This window comes from Amphiprion ocellaris, chromosome 4 (assembly GCF_022539595.1).
Source record: "Amphiprion ocellaris isolate individual 3 ecotype Okinawa chromosome 4, ASM2253959v1, whole genome shotgun sequence".
In the NCBI taxonomy this organism is placed as follows: domain Eukaryota; kingdom Metazoa; phylum Chordata; class Actinopteri; family Pomacentridae; genus Amphiprion; species Amphiprion ocellaris.
Genome location: NC_072769.1, coordinates 13,525,012 through 13,544,393, shown reverse-complemented (window position 1 = coordinate 13,544,393; position 19,382 = coordinate 13,525,012). Strand labels below are relative to the sequence as shown.

The following is a 19,382-nucleotide window of genomic DNA, read 5'->3' as shown; positions in this document are numbered from 1 at the left end:
TTCCCCGGTTCCACTGCAGTGACTGCGGCACTTCAAGCACATCGGTTCCTCTTCAAACTAGTCACAAATATACAGTAGTTTTTATTTAACCAAAACAAGGCAGACTGATTTACATAGCATTTAGTGCATTCAAGCTTGAGATTATTAGACATTTTCCCTTGTATTTACAGCCGTAGAACAGTATTATATGGGACTGACTCAAAATAACAACAGTCACCATGTTCATTGCAATCAAGGAATATGTCACTCAGTGCAAGTCTTAGGCTACCTGGTTTATTTTTAAAGGATAAGTCTGTTGATATTTTGGGTTTTTTCCTTCTCCTGATAAATCCCATAAGTCTGTGCAGTAAAAGCCTGGTCTAAATAATTCCTCTGAGTTTTAGACCTCATTTTTTGTCCTAAAACTATTAATTCTCTGGATTTCACGCAGTTTTTTTAGGGTGTTTTTTTTTCTCCTGTCACATTTTCTTCACAGCGGGCTCATTTTTCACTGCAGTATTAAGTCCTGCCCCTCAGTGGGAGGAGCAAAATCATGGCAGAAGTAGAGAGAACTAAAAATATTTTGTATGAATTGTGTAAGGGGCATTATTACTAATGCCAGAAATCGTAAAAAAGTAAAACATTTCTAATTCGTTTCCATCCTTGTCTCCTGTCTGCTCCTGCCTGCAGTTCAGTAGAAAAAAATCTGTACTTTTTTGACACATGACTGCTGGTTGGAGTTGAGTCTGTCTTTACCGAGGACCACAAAAGTCTTGCTTTTTTGCAGAATCTGGTTAGAACAAAGGCTTTTTTTGATTTATTTTTTTGCCATGTAGACATATAAAATAAAGTGAATTCCTTGAAATAGGAAAATTTTAAGCTTAAAGTTCTCCGATGAAATGGCACACCACAAATGATTAGTTCAAGGACTATAAGAAAATGTAATTATTTTTCTTTTTAGAGTTTATGACTGATAAATAGTTTAATTATGGTGATGTTTAAAAAAAGGTATCATGCCTGTCAAACTAACATTTTGGGGTTAAGAATACAACAGCAAGCCTAAAGTCTAAATGCTAAGTAAAGAATTTAGCCTTTTTTAAGCAAAAATTTATGTATGGACTTTCTGATCACTTGGGTCTTTGTGACACAGACAGGTTGGACATCAGAAAGGCTCCTAGAACAAATGTGTATTATATATATATATACACTACCATTCAAAAGTTTGGTTTCACCCAGACAATTTCATGTTTTCCCTGAAAACTCACACTTTTATTCATGTGCTAATTGCACAATGGTTTTCTAACCATCAATTAGTCTTTCAACACCATTAGCTAACACAATGTAGCATTAGAACACAGGAGTGATGGTTGCTGGAAATGTTCCTCTGTACCCCTATGGAGATATTCCATTAAAAATCAGCCATTTCCAGCTAGAATAGTCATTTAGCACATTAACAATGTCTAGACTGTATTTCTGATTAATTCAGTGTTATCTTCATGGAAAAAAATGCTTTTCTTTCAAAAATAAGGACATTTCTAAAAGATGCCAAACTTTTAAACGGTAGATATGTAACTGGGAAAATATAAAAAATGCCATTTTTATACATCACAGACTGGATTCTCCATCCAGACTAGCTTCTGTGGTTAGGGTTTGGCAACAAAAACACAGTGTTAGCAATATATTCGGTTTCTGATTAAATGTTAATAAACATTTTATCACTTAGACTCTCTCTTGACTAAACCAGAGTATGTTGTTTTCCTAACTTATCCAAAAGCTGTGAATGCCTAAACATCACTATAAAAGTTTAATTATTCTGTTGCCACTATAAGCAGATCTTGGATATTTTTAGCAGAAAAGAAATACTCCGTCAGTGAGCAGTTTACTGATACGCTCAGCTTCACCATATTTGCTACGTGGCAGATGATAGCATGTTAGTAGAAAATGTAGTGAGGTTCATTACAGCAGAATTCTGTGCATTTTCCTGTTACGTTGGACCATTAGATGAAGAAGAATGCCTGTTATGCTTGAGTAAATGAAACCGATTAACAAAGCTGAGAAGTAAATAATCTCATCATTTCTCTGCTGGCGATTTTCCTTCGGTCCTGGCTAAAATCTCTTCAGGAGGCTTGAAACCTCATTCGGGGCGGCAAAAATTCCTCCATGCAGGAACAAGCATGGCATCGCACTTCCCTCAGATGCAGGGCTGATTTCGGTTTCATCGCCGGATTCATTGTCAAGAACAAAAAATGCAAAACATTTCCAGCCTCATCCTCTAAGCAGATGACAAACACAGATGATCCCTGTTAAGCGGATCAGCTCATCGTTAGTTTGGGGTCTTTCTTTTCTTATGATTTGTTGACAACTACAAAAATATAACAATATCACCACCGCTTCTCCTGTTTTTTTTAATAATGCCAGTGGCAGTTTCTTCATGCTCATGTGCGAGCTGTAACAGGATAACACAGTTGTGAACCACCTTGCAGTGCCCACCCCCCACCCCTCCATCTCTGTCTTGTCATTCACGTTAGTCTCCCTCGTCTCTCCACCTCTGATTGGCTTCTGCTCTGTCTTTCCTGCAATCTCACTTGCTTTCTGCCACATGCTGTTTCTTCTCTCTCTCTCATTCATACTGCATATACTTACACTCACCCCCTTCTCATCCTTTTTTATTCTTGCTCTCCTCCCCCCTTCCGTCCTCTCTCTCTCTCTCTCTCTCTCTCTCTCTCTCTCTCTCTCTCTCTCTCTCTCTCTCTCTCTCTCTCTCTCTCTCTCTCTCTCTCTGCCTCCCCCGTCCTCCCCCTCTACCCCCGTCGCTGTACACTTCCTGGCTTGGCACGATACCCTTGAGAGCAGCCCTGCAATCCTCTCTGCTTCTGAGAGGAGATGCTCGGCAGCCTGCTCCCTCTGTCTGCCTCTTCTCCTTCCTTCTTCCCTTTTTTCCTCGCTGCAATTTTCTCCATCTGTAACACAGATGACATTTTCCAAATCTTGCTTCTCTCTCTCTCTCTTGCACTCACACACACACACACACACACACACACACACGTACAGTCACGGCGAGACATCAGAGAGAGTGTGTGCGAGTGTTAACTGGCCAGAGGAAGCTGACATGCCGGCGTGGAGCGTAATCGCTGCTTTTTGACTGTCTGTGTGTGTGTGTGTGTGTGTGTGTGTGTGTGTGTGTGTGTGTTTATTTCTGTGTGAGTGTGTGTGTATGTGTGGAGGCTCAGCTGCTCTCATGTTCGTCTGCCAACACAGCCTCCACTGCTAGCAACATGTTTCGACGCACAAAAAGGTAAACGGCAACAGTCTGTCAACGTGCAGTGTTTGTGACCGGTGTGGTGCCCTGCTGTTGTTAGTGTTTGTTAATTCATCGGAGGAGGTTGTTGTGTTTTTCCATGATGTTTCCGTTGTCCCTGCCAGCTATCATGCTGTCTCACAGTTGTCTCCCTGTCTCCATTTAGCTTCAGCAATATGGTGTGTGTACTTGTGTGAGTCCTCTCATACATATGTGTGCTTATATTGTGATTTTTTTTTTCTTTTTTTGCACACAATGTGTTATGCCAGTAGAGGTTTTAAAGCACATCTTCTTTTTTTTTTGCTTTTGCAAACTGTATATGTTTGCAATGTGTGTTTACATCTGTGTGATCTCATATTCTACAGAAATAGATTTGTTAGAGATGCATTTGCACCCGTGTTGAGCTTTACTGTGATGATGCACATGTGCAGAAGGATTTAGTCTGATTTAGATTATGGTTTGTGTGCTGCTCTCTCTCTCTTTCTCTTATAAACACACATGTACACACTGGAAGGTGTGTGTGCGTGTGTGTGTGTGTGTGTGTGTGTGTGCTGGGTTAGTAGTCTGTGTGTCAGAGATAGCTTTATGAAGTGAAAGCATTATTTTCAGTGTCCAGGGAGTGCTTTGTAGCAGAGAGCCAGCACAGCTTTTGAGTGGTTGCTGCTTGGCACAACTCCTCGTTCTTCTTCTGCTTTCCTTTTCACTTCTTTCCCCCTTTTCCACCTTCAACGTTGTCTTTGTTTTCTGGCCCTGACATCATCCATCGGATTGAGATTTCCCTCTCCTCACTTATATTTTCATTTTTGCATCAGTTTCCCCTCTATCCTTCAGTCTCCTCTTGCTTTCTCTCTTCTCCTTTATAGGGATCTCCTGATATGTTTTTTTAGGGCTCGTAATGTTTTAGCAGCACGTAATAGCAGGGAATATGGCATTCATGAGTAGACTTTTTCATTAATAAGGACATAATAGAGATGGGAGTGATTGCATTAGGACACTCTGTTTATGCAGGATCAGAGAGATTGATCAGTTTGTCTCCTTCAGTAATGCCTGCTGTTTGTCTCTATTTTGTAAACCTTTCACTGTTCTATCACTGTTATTGTCCATATAATAAAGCATTATTAATCATTCTTTTCCAGATTCTGTCTCAGGGTAATGTGTGCCCGCCTTCGAACTTAGCCGCTAGCCATTAGCATAGCTTTAGCCACTGAGAGAGAAGCTATTTTCATGGTTTGTGTCAACAGCTTGTGTTCAGTTTTTCCAGTCAGAGACATTTCTTAGACCACAGAGTGACGACAGACAGACAGAAGATGCTACATCAGACCTGACACCGCATTTAATTTATCAATAATCGGTCAATTAAAAAGGAAAAATACCAAATATCGGCCATGATAGTCGGCCAGGCTGATGATCAGTCTATCCCTATGCCTCTCGTCTCCTCTCTTGTATGTACAATCTGCACAGACCCTTTAGTCCCTCCTGCTGTTAGCTGTCTTCATCTCATCTGATCTCAGGGGGATTAGTCTGAGTCTCCACTGTTGCTCCCACTGTGCAGGGAATGAACAGTTGAATACTGTGTATATGAGCGAGAGTAAAGCCTCCGTCACTCAAACTGCCGGCCTCTATGCTGACTGCATGTGTTAATTAAAGAGCGTGTGTGTGCATGAGAATGTTTGCTCAAGCATGCGTTTGTTTAAGAGGCTATACATGTGTATTTGCCGGTTTTCCTTGTATGGTTAACACGTTTACATTCGGTGTGTTTGCGTTGTTTTTCTTTTCTCATGTCTGCTGCACAGGTTTGTGTGTTTGCTCTGTCATGTGCTCTGTAGTGTGATGTAAAAATGTTTGGAGATTTTCCTCTATTTTCACATTACTAGGGCTGGATTAAGTTCATAAATGCTTAATCTTTCTGTTTATGCATGTCTTGTTTAACCAACAGCCAACAATGAAAACATACTGAAGGCAACAACTACTGACATTTTTTTACATTTTGGATTAATGGTTTACTTGACAATTAATCAGCTAAGAAAGCTGATAAATTGTCTGTTGATTTATTAGTTAGTGGACAAACTGTTGCACCACCACATACTAATATAACCACCACCTCTGAGTCAGTGTGTTTGGTTATTTGGCACCCACCACAATGTGTCTGCAGCACTAAATATGGAAAACTGTCAAGTAATAGAAGTTGGCATCAATGGTTTTGTCTGGTTAGCTTCATTATCTTGTTTACTCATTCTCTGATTAAATGCAACAGCAAATCTGCCAGTTTTAAGTTTTATTTTGGCTGAATTCTTCCGGAAAACATGTTTAAATTCTCAAATAGAGCACAACAATAAGGATTGTTTTAACACTGGTGCTGAAAGTCAGATACTGTATCAGCACCAGCACTGGAAAACGTTCGCTCACCCTTAACTCTGTGTTATAAATATCACCAAATCAATCTTTCTCTTTTTGTTCATCTTTTTAATTAACTTGCTTTTGGTCCCTCTCTGTCTCTTTGCTTCCCTGTATTGTGTGTGTTTGTGTGTTTTCTTGGCCGGCTGCGGCAATTATAAGAGGTAATGCTTTGTGTCCACTCCAAACAGATTGAGCTGCAGGCAGACAGTAAATCTGTGCGAGTAAGAGCGAGAACATGAGGCACGAGACGGCAGCAGAGCTAACAGGAGAAAGACAGTGGGGTGGGATGAAAGGCAGTGCCTGAGGTGGTGTCTCAGCCTACATTTAAGAGTAGCCTACTGGTGTTAACTGAACCCATGACGATACAGTCGGTGTCTTTGTCTGCTTCCTTCCATCTTACTTACTTTCACTCCACCTGCAGGTGAACTCTGCTCGTAGGCTGTTTTGGATATTTAGATTATGAAGGAAAGAGAGGCAAAAACTGGAGGAGAATGAAGCCAGATGACAAACAAGTGAAGGAGGTCTTAATTATTTGTTTGCCCGGAACATTATCTCACTCACACACGTATATGCACCGTTATCCCACACATATGTGCTCATACATGATGCACAGTGCAAATGATCCCACTCATGACCAGCACACAAGACATTTCATCCCACTCACATGCAGCACATGGTGCAAATGAAATTAAAATTCATTTTTTCCCCACATTCATTTAACCAATACGTTGTATTTCCGAGACTAACAGAAGGATGTTTTTGCCGCCAAGCTGCATTGTAATAAAATGCCATTGAATATAGTAGTAGTTTCATTCTGTACAGGTCTGACATCTGCTGCTCTGGTCTCAGCGACAGTTAATTCTGGGTATTTTAACCTTCAGTACAGCATATATTATCATGATGCACCCTATACTCCGACATAAGTAGGCTCCACAGTTATCTGCTTGAGCATCATGAACCACAGTTACAATGAAGCACACACTCAGTGCTGTTTCGGCTTTCACACGTCACTGAATGATGGAGGTTTTTTTTGTCAGGATGTTGCTCATACATGAGGTTAAAAACAGGAAAGTGCTTATTTACCTCCTTGCAGCATCAGATGCATAAAGCACAATGCTGTAGATTCTGTGTCATATAGTATTTGAACAGCAGTGTCGCTCAGCTATTTTTATTTTTTAATGAAGGAGCTGTGGAGTGAAGGATAGTACAGAAAATGTTCAGCATTAAACATGCTCTACTCCTGTTGTTTGTACCATGACAGCACCATCTGTTACTGGCTGGTGTTCAGGCTAGCCTGAACCAAAACACACAGACTGTTTGTAGCTTATCGCTGATATTGCGATGACATGATAACACAAGTTATCATATACGGCCCTGAGTTGGATGACAACCTTACACCATGAGCTGCATGAAAATTAAGTTCAGTCTCCATTAAAAAAAAACAAACAAAAAAACATTTTTTTCACATAAACATGAATCTTCTGGTAGCTACCCTTTATTATGTATTATTAAGATAAGATCTGGAATTCTTTAATTTAGTGTTAGTGCTGTCTTATGGTGCTAATGTGACCATAAAGAATTTATGCAGTAATGAGCTGTTTCAATATTAATTCCCAACATGCAGAGTTATTGAAATGTGTAACTGCTTTTGAGCAGCAGGACTGGATTTGTTCTGTTCCTGCAAAGGCGTTGGATGCCTCCCTTAAACTTCATTCATGACCTTGGAAACAGTTTGACAAAAAAAGCAACAGCTGCAGCTCACACTTAGTTCCTCAGTTGACTAACTGTTACCTGAGATATTTTCACGACAGCTCCTTGTGCTGAGGAAGATGTGCTTGAAAGTAGATGATTTTATGAAAGCGTACCACTCTTCAGTGCTTTATTATGAGGCTTTTGAGTGCAGTCATGTTGATTTGTATACTTTGTTATCCATTCAGCTTCTCACTAGGAGGTTTTATTATAGCCTCTGTGCTAAGCTTGCATAGATTGTTGTGCAAATACCAAAGCTCCAAATTTAGATTTTTCATAGATAAACCTTCATATTTAAGCTTTACCAATGTTTGTAGTTGAGGTTGTTACAATGTGATTAGCAAAACCTACCACCTTTACATTGTACTAGATAGAAAAGCAAAAGCGATTAGTTATTTAGCAGAGATTTTTAATCATCATCCAGCCTAATATGCCTAAAAATTTGCTGGTTTTAGTTATAATAAAAGCTTCTGCAGGTTCTCTGAGTCTGCTGTTATCAAACTAAACATCTTTGGACAAATGTTTGAATAAAATAAGCAAATAAATCAATAAATGAGGTATTCTAAATTACATTTTTCACTTTTGTAGACTGAAAAACCAAGTAATGAAGACATTTTCAGTGAATTTATAAAAATTGAAATACATTTTTTTTTTGATATTGCAACCTTACTGGATAAGATATTGGTGCAAAATTGTACTGAAATATTATGGTTGCCAGTGGGCTTTTGTATCTGCAGTCACAAGTCAGTACACAGTTTATTCTTAGTAAAAATAATAGAAGTTAACGTTCGATTTATGACCTTCTTTCCAGGATGTTGACATTGTGTTAAGTTATCATAGACCTTCAATTAAAAATATTTGCTACATGCAAACCGCAAAATACAAACTCACCCGCTAACAAAATGTGAAAATCACCTTATTTCCAGATTTACCATTTTATAGCTCCTTCTAGTTTATTTAAAACCATTCTTACTGTCACGTGAGACGCCATATTGTTTGAAACTTTTTTCTGCTGTCTCTGTTTCAAGAATTAGATACTGTCTTTGCTTACTTGTGAATCCAGAAGCATTATCCATAATCAGATGATTTTAATGACTGTCAGACATGCTGTGAGACTCTCCACTGATGCAAATGAGTGCTGCCACTGAAGGAAAAATTTGTATTCTTTATGAGGTGATGGCTACGGATCATTTGCTGCGAATGAGGTCACAGGGGGCACAAAGTGAAATGTCGTTATTGCGGTGATTCAGAGCACCTTTCAGGTCTCCAGATACAGTAGCTGCAGAGCGCTGACACAGTCAGACAAACACAAAGGAGGAGACAGTAATGCACACTAGCAGGAAACCAGCAAACGAAAGACTGACAGACATGCAGTAAGAGTTATCCACAACTTCCTGCTGCATCACCCTGCCTGAGGATTCACTTTCACACCTTTAGAGGACATCTGACAACACCTTCCACTGGAGAGAAGTGATGTGACTAAAATAGGCATCTAAATGTTTATCGTGTCCTGTTGTGTTCTGTTTCTGGCTTAGACCAGTGACTCTGTGGATGTCACATTTTTAGAATCACATTTTCTCACAATGTGAAGTCATTAAGTGGAGGATTTGCTGTGGTTTTAATGTGCAAAAGGCAAGATTTAGCACTTAAATATAGCAGTAATATAGTAGCAAACAACTGTGTACTATGTGAAGGTATAGTGGAGTAATGGCAACCTGAGCAGATAATGAAATTACATTCTCTTTGCGTGTGTTATAATTTGTTTCTCTGTTCTGTGTTAGTGTTAGTGCATCTGGGTCCCTCCCTTTGAAACTATTGGCCCTCTCCATACTTTTAAACAGACTGAGAGTGACTTCTTACACTTACTACTTTGTATGCACTTGTTTCGTCTCAGTTTAATGTGGGTCTCTACTGCAGTTTGAAGGCTCTTCTTTGCTGCTCCTTTTCTGCTTGTTTCTGAATTTTCCAGTTTCTGTTTTCCACAGTCCATCAAAAATGCCAAAACATTACAATCATTGTGTGTTTCAGAGCTAGCATGGAGTAACTGTTTTGACTGATTTTTTTTTTTTTTGTTGTTGTCTCTTGTGCCAGGACCTTTCTAGTTGCAACTAAAAGTAAAGGGGGTGTGGAGGTTTGACCGACGTGTCCATTTGTTTTAATCTGAGATTGTGGTGCTGTTGTGAAATCCAGAATCCAAAAATGTGATCTCAGTGATTTTGGTTGTTTGTGCCGACAGGCTGGTTTCAGTCACTGGAACTGCTGATTTCCTGGGATTAACAAGAGAACTGTGCAGCCCGGTGTGCTGAAGCTTGATTTCTGCTGAGACACACAGATGGGAGATTATGTTGGTGAAATTATGTGATGCAATCATGTCAACATGGAGCAGAATCTCAAAGGAAGGTTTGTAGCATCTGGTCAAATCTCATGCATGAAGAATTGAGGCTGTTCTGAGAGCAAAGGGAGTGACTCCCCAGTATTACTGTTATGTTCCTAATGAAGCACTCAGTGAGCGTACAATTACCCACTGACAAATGAAGTGAGATGTCTGTGTTTAATCCTACACAACTTGAACTATAAAAATGACAAGAGCAACACAGTTATGTGATGTAACTGTTTTTCGTGAACAAAAGTAGAGGGCCTTGATTTGTTGAAGTGTTGTTGTTATTGTTAGGGATAGAGGTTTTGTACCAAACACAATCCTCTAATAAAAGCTGACAGAGAGTGTGAAGTAGTGGGCAAGTAGATAAACTTTTGCTCATCAAGCAACAGTGAAACTCTCTAATTGTCATTTTTAGATCAGTGCTGATTTGCATTTATTTATTTATTTATTTATTTTTTACCTATGAACAGAGCCATGCTACTTTTTTTTCACCTGCTCCCATTGTTTATGCTAAGCTATGCTAACTGCTTCCTGGTTCTAGCTTCAGCACACAGAGTGATAAGAATCTTCTGATCTTCCGCTCAGCTAACAAGTGAAAAGTGTCTTACGTGCAAACTGTGCAAAACCGCATGTCTGAGAATAACCAATCCAAGCCAGGATCCTCATAAGAACCAGGCAGCTCAGATGTGAGTCTTGACTTGGTGGGAGATGGTCACGTCTGTGAGTGGATTTACATCAGCTCCAGGCCTTGACAGACATCACTGTCACTTTATTTATCAATCAGGATCTTAGTCCACTCCAAAATCAGATATCCTGGCGAGCTTCTTAGTCACAGGTTCAGCCAGAAAGTCGGTGTGAATGTTAGCCAGCACGTCACTCATTCAGCCAACTGGTCAGTAATTCAGGCAGTCAGCCCTGCTGGTTTTCCAGCCAACTTTCTTATTCAGACATACAGGAGCTTATTACATAATCAGATACTGTATTTAGGGGGCGGAACAAAACATGCAATCTGAAGGCTATTGTAAACTGGGAATTGTCCCTTAGTCATCACATGAATCGCCAAAAACGTAGTTATTATTCTAACATGCTGAAATGACCGGGTGACTCAGTCACACGCCTTTTTTCCCTGACCTCCTTTTTCTGCTTTTCGGTTTTCATTCTTCTGCACAACTGTGAAGCTCTAGGTGTTACTTTTTTTGGTTGGCTTTCTCATCTTTGTTTCCCCTTGCTTAGCCTCTCTTTCATGTGGAATAACACCAAAAGCCTCTATTTATGTCTCCCTGTACTACACAGCATAGCAACAAGAAGGCCATGTGACTAACCCCTGCAGCAACCCCGAACATCAAGTCAGCCCAGTGGCATTTCTCCTCTGAGTCTTATCTTTATCATCATTTACCTTTTCCTTTTTTTGTGCATCTATCTTTTTCCTTCATCTGCTGGCTGTCAGGATCACTCAGTCATCCTCTCAGTCTCAAATTAAATGCCTCATGCTTGATAAATCTGCCCACATGGCTTGATTTGGACACTTTCCCAAGTTTGGGATCCATCCAGGTCCCAGTGGATGTTTCAGTCCGTGGAACTAAGAACAGCGGATGTTGTGTAATAGGATGCGCTAACAGGGACCAGGCTGTCGGTTAGGGAAGCTTTTTAAAGGGGCAGCGTTGAATCCTATCCATTTCCTTTCCATTTCCTACGGTTGTAATCATGCACTCACCTTTAAGAGGTCCAGAGGGAGAGACAGACAGACAGACAGACAGACAGACAGAGGGAGGGAGATGTCACCTGACAGGAAGTGAGACTGGACGGATCGATGGTGCAACCATCAGAAAAGTCTGGTGTCCTGTGTGCCCTGTGAGTCAGCACTTAGATGAGAAGATGACACCGCTGACTGACAGACAACACACACACACACTCACACAGAGTTAATAATCTGCTAGGTAAAACACATTAAGCATGCACAGGCGCTCGCTCACACCTGCCACAAGTCTACATGAGCATGCAAATGGGTAATCGGCTACGGTCCAACGGCGCACACACACAAATATGAGCGGTAGTGGAAACACACGCCATCAGCTATGTCCAGAACACCCTCCTCCAGATAGTTAAATAGCCTCTCATCATGCACTATTAGGTTGCTGTTTATTCAGAATCTGTCCCCTCCTTTAATTTACGGCGTGTAATATGGAGCTGCTTTATTTAAATCACCTTCACTGCTGTGTTTTTATCAGTGAGCGTCCGTTCTAATGAATTCACTCAATTCAGCTGTCTGTAGTGTCTGACTGTAGTGTGAACACTTCAGAGATCTTTTATAATATTATTGAAAAGAGACACGACTATACTAATGCGTTATGGTAATCTCGCCCAATTTATATAGAAAACCAGCTATATTTCCTGGAAATAGTGTTTTTTCTGACCCACTGGTTTAAATACAGGAAAACCTAGTACAGCAAGTAACTGCTTTATTTTATTTTAATCATGTAGAAACAAGATAAACTTACTATGGTGCCTGCACAAACAAATCTTGTTTAACCCTCTGGACTCCTAAACTTGCGGGTAGGTTGGAGAGGCATGCTGTCTGTATTAAATGCCAAAATTACACCATTCATCAGAGCCAAAAACTGTAAAAACAGGAAGAATCATCTGTGACAGGCCATTTGGTTGAGAAACTTAATCAAATCTAAGCTTAAAATTGTGTTTTTTTGATCAAAATCACTTTAATCTTTAAAAAAATTGCCAAATTGAACCGTTTGCAGATTCTGTACAAATTTTTTGCACCTATATGAAGCCGTGATAGACTCATCTGTTTACCAGCAATCACTTGACTGAACTGACTTGAATTTACATTCTCTATAAATATGTCTATTGTCTGTTCAGCCACCATTTTTTTTCCAGAACAGGTTACATCAGAGGGCAGTATTCAAAATTTTCTACATGTTGCTTGCAGGTTTTGTTTTTTTTTTTTGTTTTGTTTGTTTTTTTAGTTTTTGTAAAACAAATAACTGAAGATATTCAACAGTCCATGCGTCCATCCATTGTCTATATTCCAGCTGACTCAGGGTGAAGGCAGGAGACACCCTGGACAGGTCGCCAGTCTACAGAAAATTTAGAATCACCAATTAACCTCTGCATATTTTTGGGCTGTGGGAAGAAGCCAGGGTACCCGGAGAAAACCCAAACATGCACAGGGAGAACATGCAAACTCCATGCAGAAAGATCCCAGGTGCAAGGCAAAAATACTAACCACCAAATCACTGTGCAGCCCTGTTGTACTGTTTCCATAGAGGTGCAGGACATTATATTGCAGTAAAAATTAGCTCACAGTGGGGAAAAAGGAAGAGCAGAAAGTGCCCAGAAACAGCTTGGGGTACAGAGGGCTAAAAGTATGTAGTACAGAGCTAGTTAGATTTATAGAAACTAAAAGCAATATAACATGCTAGTGTAGTACCGGTCAGGGAAGTTGAAATTAAGGGTTTTCCTGAAATCATTCAGCCCTAAAATTCCACTAAACATATATCTTGATTTGAGGATTTACTTGCTGAATTCTCACTTTCTTCCACTATAGCTCAGAACAGATTACAGTAATTCATGTTACATGCTGAGGTGTCGGTGAGCAGGCAAAATACATATACATAATGTTTTAAAGGCCATTTCATTTGTTTCTCATTTGCTTTCTGTGGACTAAATTAAACACCAACCATCACTGTTGTTGTTATTGTTGCGATGTTGTTGTGTTCTCTGCTGTTTCTTTGGTGAGTTCTGTTGATGTCATAGTTGAAGACCTGCATTTTAATTAACCTTTAAGAATTATCTCTTCAGGGATAAACATCAATAGTCTTGGAATGTGTGCTCATTTTGCACTTTATACACTTATTATAACTTAGAGTATGGCAGCACCAGGGAAGCATTAAATATATCATTGTAATGGCTCTATATGTTATTTGTGTTGTTTTTATTGGTGTTGACAGTTTGGGACAGTTTTGGGTCAGTGTTTTTTGGGACGGACCTCGTGTTTTTCCATGACTGCGTCTACATTCACAGGCCTCTGTGTGTGAGAGAGAGTAACAGACCGACACCAGCCAGAGGCCTGCAGGGGGATAATTGCTCGTCAAAGCTTCTGCACGAGTCATTACCACGAGTTTAACCTCTGACATCCCCTCAGCTGGTCGACCGGAGCGTCATAACCAATGACAACACTGTTTTTCCTTTATTGGGAGAGCAGGACGCAGGCAGGGGGTGTTGACAGTCACACTGTTTGTGGTTTTAACGCTTTCTCTGTCTGTTAGCTACAATGTTACCTGTTTATTTTATTCTCTTAAGATTCCAACTGTGTAACCCCAAGCTGCTTTGCCTTAGAAATTTTAGAGGCATCCTTACCGCTAAATGTTCATTGGTAGTGTTCTCTAACTCAGGTTTGCACAGAAATCACAGTGGCATGGCTGGTTGGGGGGCTGCACAGTGAGTCGGTGGTTAGCACTGTCGCCTTGCAGCTAGAAGATTCACAGTTCGCATCCCGGCTTGGGTGTTGGATCTCTCTACAAGGAGTTTGCATGTTTTCCCTGTGCATGCGTAGGTTTTCTCCAGGTTCTCCGGCTTCCTCCCACAGTCCAAAAACATACTGAGATTAATTGATAGTTCTAAAGTGTCCATAGATGTGAATGTGATATGTGTAGACCACAGACTGGTGACCTGTCCAGGGTGTCCCCTGCCTTCACCCTAAGTCAGCTGGAATGGACTCCAGCCCCTCCGTGACCCTAATGAGGATTAAGTGGTGTATAGATAATGGATGGATGGATGGTTGGGGATAGTTGACCATACAAAGAGTTTTATTTAAGTTTTGATGACAAAAACATCTCTTATATACATCACTTAGTACAGCAGAACAAGCTGGAAACACAGCATTTTACATAACAGTGTCTTTTAGTTAGGTTGTTAATTAATCAGTCTCATATTACTGTTTGGCTCGTAAAGTTCAGAACCAATACCAGCATGGAAGGCAAACCAAAAACAGTGAAGTTGTGTCCACAAAACCACCTAAACATGCTAAAATGCTGGGGGTGAACTTTAGAGTCAGCGATAATTATGCATAGCTTCTGCAGCTACCCAACTGATGGAAATCTTGCGCTCCTAGTTTTCATTACAGATCATTTTCTGCTCATTTACAGCTCCAGAATTTTGTCTGCTTTTTGACTTGGTGACATTACATTCACGCTGTGCATACATCAGCAAACGGATAAATGTTAATGTTTGGTATATTTTAGTTTCTCTTTGTCATGCACTCATGAGATTAGCAGTTCTGCACAGCTCCATTTTTCTTTATCTTTTTGTTAAGTGTGCCTGAAGTTGTTAATTTCCATATTTTATTGTCTTTTTTGGTACCAGCGCTGAAACTTGCTGGAGGTGCTGCCGCTGGAAGGACAACTTGTCAGGCCTGAGAAAAAGACGTGTTCCCTCAAGTTAAATATGGAAAGTTGCCAGTTAGACTGCACCTACCACATTACTGGGTGTGTGTGAAGAAATCAGAATCAGAGCTATTATAGCAAAGAAACTCGCCACTTAAAGAATCTTGTTTAAAAATTAAAGAGGGCATTCTATACCATAAAAAATGTTGGTTGTAGGACACATCTATATTCTCAAATGTGTTCTGAAGGGAACATAATTTTGTTTTGAAATAAGTGTTATTTATGCCCTGTGACATGGTGGCAAAGTGGCCAGTTTGGAAGAGCCACAGAGTCTGGATCTGTAGTTTGCTGAGAGTGAGTGTGTTAAGGTCAGCTGATTGGCAGAGTAAACATTTCATACAGATGGTTAAAGGGTAGCTACAGCAGTGACCAGTGGTTGTTTTGTATGTAGGCGCTAAACAATGACAAAAGGTAAGAGAACGAGAGGACTGGCAGACAGTTATCAACAACAGAAGGGTGATGGAATCAAGGTGTGGCACTAGAGGGTAGAAGAGCATCTCCACTAATTACCTGATTATCAAAATCACATGTAGCAGTAGGGTGTTTTTTTTCTTCATCAGACGTTTCATCAGATGAAGTCAGAAGGCTAGGGTAAACGTCCCATGATGGTTGAGAAACAGCTGTCTCAGAAATGAGTTTAAGTTTCTGTTATTGTTTGCTTTCAGTTTTCACTCTCTTTCTAGCTGGGCTAAGGCACAATATATATGTGGTTGGGTTTAGTAAAATATCATGCTTTGTTAGACACTTTTACATGTTAGAAGCTTGGTTTAAGGTGGAGCACCAAAATTACTTGTTTAGGGTTAAGAGAAAATGTCATAGTTTGGGTTTAAACGTGACCCTTTTACTATATCTTCCTCCGAGTTCTGCCACATCTAATAAATGACTGGTTGGCTGAAGAGGAGTAACAGTGAAACAGTAAAATACATGGATTAGAAATGTATTTGTCACAAATAAACATCATCATATCAGAAAATACGTTTCCCTCAAAATGTATTTAAGGATCACAGTTTAGTTGTATAGGAATGCAGTTTTGTGGAGACTGGTTTGTCTTTATTATAGTAAACCAGAACCATGAGGTCAGTCGTGTTGTTGCACTATTGCAAGCATGATGTTGTTAAACTGTGCACATACATAGAAGAAGTATAACCTGGAGGGAAAAAACACCTTTTAAACCTTATTTTGGAGCAAAGTCACCAAGGCTTTTAATCAGATTTTACTGTTCATGTGGTTTTTTTGTCTGATGAACATTAAAAATTGCAATTATGGCTCCCTCCCTTTTAACTGAGTTAGGAAGTTGGTCTTGTTAGCCCAAAATAACTGCCTGAGGGTGTTGCCAAGAAGGCTGCTGAGACCTCCCTGTAATGACTCTGGTATAAACCCTTCATTTCAGAAATGGTGTATATATTCCCCCTTGTCTTTGGCTTTTTAGGTCAGAAGAAGAAGGTAACTAGGTCACTTTAGTCTGTTCAGTTCTTGTCGGTTCATGAAATCACAGCCTGAATGTAGTTCTGTCGTCAGTGCTGCTTTAAGGGAAGGTAAGGATTGTATTGGTGGTTAAAGCATCTAATCTTGTGCATCAAAACAGCCTTAGGCTTGTTGAATATTTAAACAAGTTCTTTATCTTTCCCTCAGAACTGCCCTTAACCATGCTCTTTGAGATGCCTAAACAATAACATTACAAATAAAACAAAGCCTCAGTTTGAAGGGGCAGATTTTGTCGGGAATTGTAAAAACCGAACTTTACAGAGATACATTCAGGATGAACATTTGATGCATACATAATGTAGTATAAACACATTCTCATTAGGTTGCTGCCTGTAGTCCCCAGCTGTCACTGTTTGTCATGTTGGAGATGTTCCCTCTGCAAATAAAGAAAAAAAATCTCCTGCATCCTGCGACACACACAGAAAACCTATATTTCTACCTTTTGACAGGCTCATCACACACTTTTCTTTTCTCCCACATGTTCAAAGTTGTGTCACAGTGGTGCCTTTCTTGCAGACACACAACAGCAACATGCACCGCTGACCCCACTGAATCACACTCTGTCTGACTGACAGCACCACACACCTCACAACTACTCCTCTGTCACACACAGATTGAGCCTGCATGATGGATTACACAATGGATTATGATGGATTATAAGACTGGCATGCACATAACACCACACAAACACTCCCTGGCTCGGTGGCATCAACAGATTCACAGCGTTGTGGTTTCGCCGCAGGGTGAGATCATGTTTTTTTCAGGTTTTACTGGCTGTGGATTAGTGTCGATTATTTCCTCTGATGCTCACCTTCGTTATTTCATTTGTTTCAGCGCCAGTTGTCTGCTTCTCCCTGCGTGTTCTGGTTTGAGCAGGAAACAGTTGGAGATGTCGCCGTTTGCTTCTTGCGAGTGTGACTCTGAATGTGTTGCTATGGTAACAGTGTACATTCCGCTCCACATCTCCTCTCGCCTCTCACTGCTCTTCCTCCTTCGTCTCCTCTGCTCGGTCAATTCATTATGGATAGGGAGAATTTGCTCTTGATAAATGTAATTAGATCCGACAGGGTTTGAATATTTGAAAGGCATCTTGTTTTCGCTAAAGCTTCGTTTATGCAGAAGTGGACGGCTGAAAAAGTCCAGATATCATCATTTGCCTGAAAACAGAGGAGGTGGCGGATGTTGTAGTGGCTGTAAACTGGCAACATGTTTGTATTTGAGCACCAAAACCAGAGGCAGCTTCAGATTTATGGTTTAAAGATTGAAACGTACAGCATATTAACTGTTTCTATCTTTATCCTACACACACACAGACACACTTTTCTAACCAGATAGAGGAAGGATGAGGCCAGGCTGCTCGACCATAACCGTGACAGGGTGATTTAAAGTCACATTTACTCACACATCTTCCCACCTCCACTATTCCCACCTCTTATCTCCTTTGCTTTTCTCAGTCCAGTGAATCTGTTAGTGAAAACCCCTCACAGCTACCTATAGCTCCTGTAATCTTCATTTGCTGACTGCTGCTAATTATCAAGAAGGGATTTCAGGGCAAGATGGAGAATATGATTGGATAATATAAACTTCTCTTTAAAGGGCCAGTGTGTATGATATGATGCAATTATAAATATAATACTCATAATTATGTTTCATTAGTGTATAATCACTTAAAAATAAGAATTGCTGTGGGGATTTTTGCCTTAGAATGAGTCCTTTATATGTACAAATGAAGCCAGACCTCCTCTATGTCCATGAGCTCTTCTGTCATGTTACACCTTGATGTTTCTGCAATAACCCAGAAACGCAAAATGCAAAATATATAAGACCTCTGTAGAGCCAATGCAAATTCTAAGCCTTATATTTTGCATTTTCAGCAGCCACTGTAGCGTCACCTACCTACAGTCTGCAACTAAATCCTACATGCCGATACTTTAAAGCTGGAATTTGACAATGTTAATCTTAGAGATAACAAAATATTTACACACATCTAAGTAACTTTGATTACGAACTGATAATTCATAAGGTCTGTACCTTAATATGCTAACCCCTGTGAGATGACATATGTTGTGAATTTGTGCTATATAAATTGAGTAGTTGTGACTCCAAATGTTATTTTCATTATTGGTTATTCCACTAATTATTCTCTCTATTTACCCTCGGAACTCAATGCGATTCCTCTGCATTTTTTGCTCCTGTTGCATTTTTATTTACTATGGCCTCATATTTCACTCCTCTATGGAAACAGAACAACCGTGACCAGAACTCAGGAGAGAATATTTCTTTTGTGGTATCAAAGTGTTATAATACCATAAATAACAGGCAAACAAACAATAAAGAAATAAATAAAAAGAAAAAAAACTATGGTGAATTTCTTAAATTTTTGTATTTTGCAAAAATAGAAAAGAATGGAATTTGTCCTATTGCTACAGGTGGTATTGATACTTCCATGACAATCCATACTATAGATATTTTACTACTTACATTTTGAATTTGGTTTCATATTTGTCTCCTACCTGCACTATGTAAACACTGCCTGCAGTTCAACAGAAACTGTCATCTGACTTTTGGTCGCAGCTGAGTCAGTCATTGCTCCTCAGATGTGCTGAGGGGTGCTGAATATTATTACATTTACAAT

General features: G+C 39.9%; 1 protein-coding gene across 3 annotated transcripts in view; it reads left to right on the top strand.

The window, feature by feature from the left end:
- mast1a (microtubule associated serine/threonine kinase 1a) overlaps nucleotides 1-19,382 on the top strand; it is a 96,690-nt gene that overhangs the window by 27,082 nt on the left and 50,226 nt on the right. The window contains exon 1 of one of the 3 annotated variants that reach the window (XM_023272758.3): nucleotides 2,805-3,274. The exons of the other annotated variants lie outside the window; for them this stretch is intronic. Within the exon in view, the coding sequence (XP_023128526.2) occupies nucleotides 3,255-3,274 (20 nt within the window). The 5' untranslated portion in view covers nucleotides 2,805-3,254. Of the gene's footprint in view, nucleotides 1-2,804; nucleotides 3,275-19,382 lie in introns of those variants that run through there. 3 annotated transcript variants of the gene reach the window in all.